Source organism: Octopus bimaculoides, chromosome 18 (genome assembly GCF_046866305.1).
Source record: "Octopus bimaculoides isolate indiv1 chromosome 18, ASM4686630v1, whole genome shotgun sequence".
NCBI classification, from domain to species: Eukaryota; Metazoa; Mollusca; class Cephalopoda; order Octopoda; family Octopodidae; genus Octopus; species Octopus bimaculoides.
The window spans coordinates 20,155,215-20,165,214 of NC_142945.1; the positions used below are offsets into that span (position 1 = coordinate 20,155,215).

The window sequence follows — 10,000 nt, forward strand, 5'->3', positions numbered from 1 at the left end:
ATCTATCTATCTATCTATCTATCTATCTATCTATCTATCTATCCATCTATCTATCTGTGTGTCTGCATGTCTGTCTGTCTATATATTATGCACACACACATATACATACTGAATACTGAATTATTTCTTTACATTGAGATAAATGATATAAATAAGTCTTTTTTTTTTTAAGACAAGCATAGAGATGGACGTTAATAAAGTTGAATTTTATTTAACGAGAAATAAGGATCAGTTGCAGCCATAAAATCAGATGAACCTGGCCGTTGAAAGAAATTCGTCTTTTTCTAATGTCATAGATTATGGCTAAACGCTCTCTACTCAATTATCGAATTACGGAAGTCTGTTTAGTAAAAGAAATGAAATTCCCTACCTATGGGATCTTGCAGCACGTTGCCAGGTTATATGTATAGTTATCGCAGATAAGCACCTTGTAGCAAACATAATAAACAAGGAGTTACACACACACACACACACACACACACACATTATGGTGCAACTTATAACCAAAAGGATTTATTGAATCATTCTTTTTTGTTGGTAGTATGAATGGTCTTATTAACTTGAGCTTGCGGCAATCTGCCATGCAAAGCATTCAAAAGGTCTTTGAAAGTGTCGAATTTTATTTCCAGGAAGATGGGGCACCCCACACTACCATAATGTAAGATGAGATTTAGATGAAACAGTGCATCGGACGAATAGATTCAGTAGAATACCCTCCGCGTTCACTGGATCTTACGTCACTAGACTTTCTTATGGAAAATTAGCAACAGTGGAAAAATTGAGGGCAGCCATTGAACAAGAATGCGCAAAAATACTGAACGAAATATTTCTTGAGGCTCACGATTCCATTGCTTCGCGTGATCAGCAGTTCTAGAACCAGAACAGTCATCAGTTTAAAAAATGGCATTAATATGAAAATTAAATTCTGATTGTAGATTCTATCACATTTTGAAAAGGAAAATGTATTTTAATAAATACTGGCTTCAGTGTGTCCTTACACTTTCTATGGGACGCGCTACATTATATATATATATATATATATATATATATATATATATATATATATATATATATATATATACATATATATATATATATATATATATATATATATATATATATACATATATATATATATATATATATATATATATATATATACATATATATATATATATATATATATATATATATATATATATATATATATATATATATATATATATACATATATATACATATATATATATATATATATATATATATATATATATATATATACATATATATATATATATATATATATATATATATATATATATATATATATATATATATATATATATATATATATATATATATTTATATTTATATACATATATGAATATATATATATTTATATTTATATACATATATGAATATATATATATATATATATATATATATATATGTATATATATATATATGTATATATATATATATATATATATATATATATATATATATATATGTATATATATATATATATATATATATATATATATATATATATATATATACACACACACACATATAGATATATTTATATATGTATGCGTGTATGTATGTAAGTGTGTGTGTGTGTGTGTGTGTGTGTGTGTATTCATGTTAAATGGACATGTGTGTTACCATATTTATATTTTTGTATGCGAACGTATACACCCTGCTTCATTTGTTCTCGCTGGCTTATTTAATATTTTACGCCAATATTCTGTGAATTGTAGTTCTATTACCGTTATAAGAATATTTATGTTATTTTTATCAGCTACATTCCTCTATTAATTTGCTGTTTCACTGTGTAACTTTTGGAAGCTTTTGTGTAGGATAACAAATTTGTTATGTGCCTACACTCTTTTCATCTGAATATATCCTTCTTCTATTGACTCTCGTATTTTCCATTTATTCCTACTGTTTGTTTTATAGCTTCCTCTGTTCCTTCTAAATTCTACTATGCTAACAATTTTCTCGTTGTGTCTTTGATATTTATACCCCACTCTCTCTATTTTAATCAGAGTTCTATATAATCACGTACACGTATATCTATATCTCTTTACTCTTTATTTTTATACGCCTTCCTCCACGATAATTTAATATTCGTATGCCTTCCACTATATCTTTAGTAAATCAGTCTCACATCGAAATTTTAATAAATACCCTTGTCTTCAAATATTTCAGTTCACATTGTCTGTCTGGAACTTTTCTAACTATATATTGACCTAACTATATAAAGAACCATACACTACAAGCTTTCATTCATTAGAATATCTCAAAGGGGCCAAACATTTGGTGGTCTTTCGCGAAGAATTTTTAAATAATTATACACACATACATACATGCACAACATATACATACGTATATATATATATATATATATATATATATATATATATATATATATATATATATATATATATATATATATATATATATAGTGTAGGTATCAGTTAGAGGAGTTTAATACCTCTAAGGGATAATTAAATCCAAACTCGCTCCTGGTTATTACCTGGGTAGGTACAGTCTTTTGTAAAGTTGTACGGTAGCAGGTAGTTCGGTTGGTAGACCATAGTTTAGGTTATATACGAGAAGAAAATGGATGTAAATAACGAGGGGAAACTCGTCCTTTTCGCTGGTATGCCTTTAATTTAATTAGATAACAAAGAAGAAGGAAGCAATGATGAAGGTAGCATTTACGATCATTTCAATTTACTTGTTTAAAACCAATTTAATACACACGTGCGAAAAAATGTGCGTAGTCAAACTCAGAGCCCCACACCAAAATAATACACACCTCGCTCTAATTGCCCAACGAAACCAACCAATGTCCCCCCCCCATTAATTGACAACCGATGCTAGTGTTTTTTGTCGCCGTTACTTAACGGTTCGGCAAAGGTCACCGATAGAATAAGTACCTGGCTTAAAAAAATAAGACCTAGGGCCGATTCATTCGATTAAAATTTTTCAAGGCGATGTCCCACCATGGCCACAGTCTTATGATTGTTCGTGTTAATCGGTCTCTTTCTTTGCTTGAAAAGTCTAGCGTTTCCACATTATGACAGAAGTTTACTAGATATCACCAAGTGTACCAAGAATTATTGGTACAAATGTGAATATGTACCCAGTGTGAGGACGTATGGCCTAGTGGTTAGGGCGTTGCACTTACGATCGCGAGATCATGCTTTGAATTCCTAGACCGGGTGTTGCATTGTGCTCTTGAGCAAAACACTTCATCTTAGGTTGCTCTACGATCCTTTTGACACCTGACGCGTGGTACATGGTCGATTTGGTACAACGTCGACTTGGTGAAGGGAGCGAGCTTATGTGCGGCACATACATTTGATCACTATGAACAAATCATTTGTGCAGGTCGTTCGGCAAAAAGCTGAACGCTCATATGTCGTTTTCGATGGGAAAGTCCATCATACTGAGTGTAGAGGAGCTGCAAGTTTTCGAAGCAGTCATCGGCAAATATTTTCGCTGATTTTTGAGATGACCACGTTTGAAGGGGATCTAACTTCTACATGATGTTGGTGTTTTCTGTTCCAAATAACTATATCTGGCTTCTTATGTTTGTACTTGGTAGAAGTTTTGAGGAGAATGCCACACCAATATGCGTGCATTGAGTGCCACAGGTGTTGTTTATATTTATAAAACAAAGTTATAAAGTAACAATGAGAATGAAGACACCTCCGAAAGGAGGGGCCCCGCCACGTCAAAACGGTAGAGGAGTAGGGGCCGAAACCGGACGTGGTTCCTCCTGATGATGTCTTGAGCTAACTGGATCCTATAAAGGAGCTGTTGTGGTAGCAGACCACGAAACATGGTTGAAATTCCTCAAAGCAACAATGAGAATAAAGAGAGAGCAGGAGAATCAGAAGAAGAATACATACGTATGTACGTACGAGTGTATGTATGTATATATGTATGTATATATGTATGTATGTATATATATATATATGTGTATGTGTGTGTGTGTATGTATGTATGTATGTATGTATGTGTGTAGGCATGTATGTATGTATGTATGTATGTATGTATGTATATGTATGGTAGTGTGTGTGTATGTAGATATGTAGACGACGACTGTAGCAAGTGTTCTTTGCTGATTCATGTAAACTATTTAACATTATATATATTTATATACATACATACATATATATATATATATATATATATATATATATATATATATATATATATATATGTATATGTATATATGTATATATATATATATATATATATATATATATATATATATATACATATATATATATATATATATATATTTATACATATACATATACATACATATGTATACCTATCTGTAGGTACATGTATGAGCGCGTGTGTTTGTATGCATGTATGCATGTACACACACAAAAAAGATAGATATCCTGAAAAGAAAGAAAGAAATATCAAGACAAAAACTTCATTATCAGTAACAGCAATGACAACAATAACAACAATGACAACAATAACAACAATGACAACAACAATTCTCGTGCTCGTCGTGATACATGACAGCCTCTGGCATAACTTGCAGCCGTCTCTCGTGTAATCCTCCCCAAAAAAAATCTTGCTTCTGATTTTTTTCATTCTCCACCTTCATATCATCATCATCATCGTCATCATCATCATCATCATCATCGTCATCATCATCATCATCGTCGTCATCATCATCATCATCATCATCATCGTCGTCGTCATCATCATCATCATCATCATCATCATCATCATCATCGTCATCATCATCATCATCGTCATCATCATCATCATCATCATCGTCGTCGTCATCATCATCAACATCATCGTCATCATCATCATCGTCATCATCGTCATCATCATCATCATCATCATCATCATCATCATCATCATCATCATCATCATCATCATCATCATCATCATCATCATCATCATCGTCGTCGTCATCATCATCAACATCATCGTCATCATCGTCATCATCATCATCGTCATCATCAACATCATCGTCATCATCGTCGTCATCATCATCATCGTCATCATCATCATCATCATCATCATCATCATGATCGTCATCATCAACACCACCACATGATTTCCAAAGTTGTTAGCTCTACACCACCGTCATCACCATCATGGCCATCATCGCCACCACAATTATCACCACCACCAAAGCTGCCGGCGCCACAGGCATGACGACGGCGACGACGACGACGACGACGACGACGACCACCACCACGACCACCACCACCACCACGACCACCACCACCGCCGCCGCAAACTCTTCCTAGCTCGAAGCATCATCTAATCAACAACGCAACCATAACAGCCTTTGAGGCTGTGAATCTATGCGCTACTGTTATTGATGCGGCACAACCCCCCTCCATCTACCCCTTCCGATATCACATTGAACCCCACACTATATTACACCCGATACATCCTCCTGACCACTACGCCCGACAGCAGCAGCGCCATCACCGACAACCAACCGCCATCACCGTATCGATAACAGATACTATCTTTTATCTCTGACTTGTTTCAGTAATTAGACTGCCGCCATACTGGAGCACGGCCTTGATGAATTTTAGTCGAACGAATCGAACCCAGTACATATTTTCTTTTTTCTTTAAGCTGGTACTTATCCTATTGGTGCCTTTTGCCGAACTGCTAAGTTACAGGGACGCAAACACACCAACAACCGTTGTCATGGATACGGACACGCGCACACACATATACACACACATATGTATATATATTCGATGGGCTTCTTTCAATTCCCGCATATCAAACCCACTCACAAGGCTTTGATCAGTCCGAGGCTATAATAATAGAAGACACTTGACCAAGGTGTCACGTAGTGGAGCTGAACCCGGAACCACGTGGTTCGGAAGCAAACTTCTTACGAAACAACCACGTCTGCGCCTATACCACACAGCCACGCCTGTTTGACTTTGATATCATATAAGCTCGCCCCACTGTCAGAACATTACATCACATCTCTTAACCATCACATCACTTTTCTGTCACTTCATCCAACCCTCGTCACTGCATTTCATTGTGAAATTGCAAAGAATAATTAAATATGACTTACCCTGAGCCCTTTTCTGAAAGTCTCTTCACCCAAGAAAAACTTCATCATACGTATGACGGAGGCACCCTATAAAAGATGAACGATCAATTTAAAACAGATTTACAAATTCAGTTTAGTTTGTTATGATGCGAACAAGCACGAGTATTGACGTTTCAGAGAAAATACGTCTTCGAAGAGAAATAAGAAAAGTGCTCGGGAATCTTTCCTTATTTTTCCGCCATCAAATCCACTAATGACCTCTGGTGACTTATCTTTGACGAGCAAGTCAGTAAGTAAATGAATCTCCGTCGGTGTCGACGATGAGTATTCATTTGTTTGATCAAATGAGCTATCCGTTCATTGAGTATTCCGCAAACACATGTGCCCTTAACTTAAAACAGTAGGCAGAATCAGAGAGACAGTGTGTGACATGGTCAGACCGTTGAATTTCAAATACAATTCAGCCGATGTGCTGCCATATAGCTTCCGTCCATTTAATTTCATTCAGAAGACACCGTTGAACCTTGTGATTACAATGCAAAGTTTCTCAACAATTTGGCGATACTATGTCCAAATTCTGACATGCACACACAGAATACGACATGGAATTATTCCAAGGAGAAAGGCAAAGTCGTTACGCAGCTACCATCCTTCGGGTGTTTTTTTTTACAAGATATTATCTTGTCAGCTATAACAGTCAAATGATAGAGAGAAAAATAAGAAAGAAAGAGAGAGAGAGATTGGAAGAGAGAAAGAAAGGGAAGTTGAAAAACAAGAATCTAACCCAGACTAACACTTTATTTACGATATTGAATTACGAGTAAAAATATTCTCTCTGAGTGGAAGCAAGAACTCTGGAATTCAGTGATATTCATGCTCTGATTTTAAGAACTTTTGCTCAAAACCACAACGCAAACCCTGGTCTGGGAATCTGAACCACGAAGGAAGAAAGAAAGAGAAGTTGAAAAAGAAGAATCCGACCCAGATTAGCACTTTATTTACTGAGTCCAAAAGTGTGAAAGAAGAAGTTAACATTGGCAGGATTTGAAATAAGAACGCAATGGCTCGGAACAGACGGCGCAAAGCGATCTATCTGACGTCCTAACGAATCGTCAGATTCACAGTCTTTATGATGACCTAGAAGAAATGAATTTGCAGAATGTATGGGAATTGAAAGGGATGAGGGCTGAAAAACCGAGGAGAGTGGGTGACCCAGGCTAAGTCAATGACTTATATATGCATATGTATGCATGTACGTATGCATGCATGTATATATGTATGTATGTATGTATGTGTGTGTGTGTGTATGTATGTCGGCTTGCTTGGTAAGAAGGGCTCTTTTCATTGGACATTGTAAAAAAGAAAACAAAACCTGTCAAAGGGCAGATGAACTCAGTAGAAACAATGGCCATCCAACAGTTGGGAGTGAGAGACTCTCAGTCTTTGTTTAGATGCCTCTCTAGCAGATTGGAAAACTCTGGTGTAACACCTGCGACTTCATTTGCATCCAGTGATGGATACCAGTTCTTCTTTTGGGACAAATGCATAGTTTGGGTTAGGCCCTATGCAAGGGTTTGCCCCAAGGCCTCGTATACAGGCGCCGCTTGATTTTTAACATCTGTACTATGTGATGCATACAAAATCTTGTCGAAGCCGAAAAAGCAAAATACATGATGGAACGAAGGTTTGTGTTAGTGGGGATAGTAACTCCCCAAAACACCTGGCATTGATCAAAATCGAGTTGCAGCCATCATATAACCCTCTCCCATAACATTTTAAATGAATTTTGAATTTCATGAAATTATCTTCTCTTCGAGTTGTTAATGTTATGAGTCATAAAAAGCCGAACCTGCAGAATCATTACCACGCTGGGCGAAATGCTTAGTGACATTTCGTTCATCTTTACGTTCCGTGTTCGAATTCCGTGGAGGTCTATTTTGCCTTTCTTTGCCTTTCCTTCTTTCGGGTTCGATAAAATAAGTACCAGTTAAGTATTTACCCGCTCCCTCGAAATTGCTGGTCTCGTACAAAAGTTTGAAATCAATGTTATGAGTCAAAAGAAACGCTAAGTTTTTGTTAATTTCAGGGGTCTCCAAAGAGGTCGATATCTACCTATGGGGGGGGGGTCTATGGGACTATTCAAGGGTTCGATAAATGCACATCTATTTAATCATCATCATTATTTATTTATTTTCTTGTACATGCCTGGGGATTGATGAGGGGTCAAGGATTCCATGAAGGGGTCAATGGTCTAAAAAGTTTGGGCGACCTCTGGTTTATTTCTAATAGAAAATTTTGTTTTTTGCGTATGTCATTCACTATATCAGCTTGTTTTAAGGGCGACAACCTCCCCTCCAAACACCACCACCACCAACAACAACATCAACAGCAACATCATCAACAACAACAAAACAAGCGACAACAATAACTTCAAAAAACATTACTTTTGCATAAGAAATACTGTCGAATATTTCTTGTATTTCATCTGGGTTATTCACAGTTTCGTAGACTGGATGAGAGGAAGCTAAGCCATCTGTCTCCATGACACCTTGCAGTTCATTGAAAATAAATTGTTGGAACTGTAAATAGAAAACAGATACTGGCGTTAGATGTATTAATATGTTTAATCATACTTTGTAACATGACTTTTGTCCTTGGGTAGCAACTGTTATTTCCTATTCTTTTACCCCTAGAAAGTTTGAAAAATGGCTAATATTTCCTTCTAAGATTGTTTTTTCTTATATTTATTCAGACCCCACAAAATCCTTTTCAACACATAACTATGATGTTCCCCCATTACTCCTGCTCAGGATCAGAGATGCACATATTGCCAGCCACTAAGGGATATGTTCAAGTGGTTATGGTTAAGCAACTGACAAGCAAATCTGTGGTATTGAGCAGAATATTTGCTACAACAATATCCCTGCTTCAGCAACTCAGTACTGAATCTCTGAAATGTAATGGAAAATAGATCAGTTTTAAAACATTGATGTCCTTATCATTAAAAGCAAAGTTTAAAGGGAATAGTAGTCATTTCCTTTGATTTCTAGATAGAAGCAAATAGAAAATAACACTTACTGACCAAAGACAAAAAAAAAAAATACCGTTACACAATGTTATCGGTTTATTTCGACTAGGCATACGAATAGCTAATTTATAGTTTATAAGAAAGGATTACAATCGATTGAACTACTTGTGATTCCACCAGTGTTAGGTGAATGGTGGGTAGATTAACAGCTCTGTCGCCTTAGATCAGAGAGCAAAACAAATCCGCTTAACTCGAGCAATAGATGCTCTTTGCTTCTCTTAGAGACTGAGTTTTCTGGTCAAGACACTCCCAGGGATGCTGGAATGCACTCTGAACTACATCAGGACATGAAGAATAAGATGTTTTTCATATAGAAAGAGTAGCACTCTCCCGAGTGACGTAGCTAAAATGCATACCGCACGGGGTAGTCTATGCGTTTGCCACCCCGGGCTCCCAAGCCTGTATAGACATCATTCCCGAGTCGTATAGATTCACAGGGCCTGGCGGCGAGTTGGCAGAAACGTTAGCACGCCGGGCGAAATGCTTAGCGGTATTTCGTCCGTCTTTACGTTCTAAGTTCAAATTCCGCCGAGGTCGACTTCGCCTTTCATCCTTTCGGGGTTGATAGATTAAGTACCAATTGCGTAACGGGGTCGATCTAATCGACTGACTCCCTCCCACAAAATTTCGGGCCTTGTGCCTAGAGTAGAAAATAATAGATTCACAGGGCCGGTTTCCCGGTTTCCGTGACGTATTCTTCACCTAGACGTGACGCCGGTCCGTCGCAGGATTATTTGTTTTTGTCTGTTGAGTGAAGTGATTTGATCACATTCGTTGTACACTAACTCAGACATTGGGAAATTATATTGCAATGACTTTTAAGTCAT

At 36.4% G+C, this 10,000-nt stretch overlaps 1 protein-coding gene across 1 annotated transcript in view; it reads right to left on the reverse strand.

Annotated features, from left to right (window-relative positions):
* Positions 1-10,000, reverse strand: part of LOC106875600 (uncharacterized) — a 281,932-nt gene that overhangs the window by 111,518 nt on the left and 160,414 nt on the right. The window contains exons 8-9 of the mRNA XM_089365916.1: positions 8,530-8,664; positions 6,107-6,172 (exon numbers count right to left, since the gene is read on the reverse strand). Coding sequence (XP_089222042.1) covers positions 6,107-6,172; positions 8,530-8,664 — 201 coding nt within the window. The remainder of the gene's footprint in view (positions 1-6,106; positions 6,173-8,529; positions 8,665-10,000) is intronic.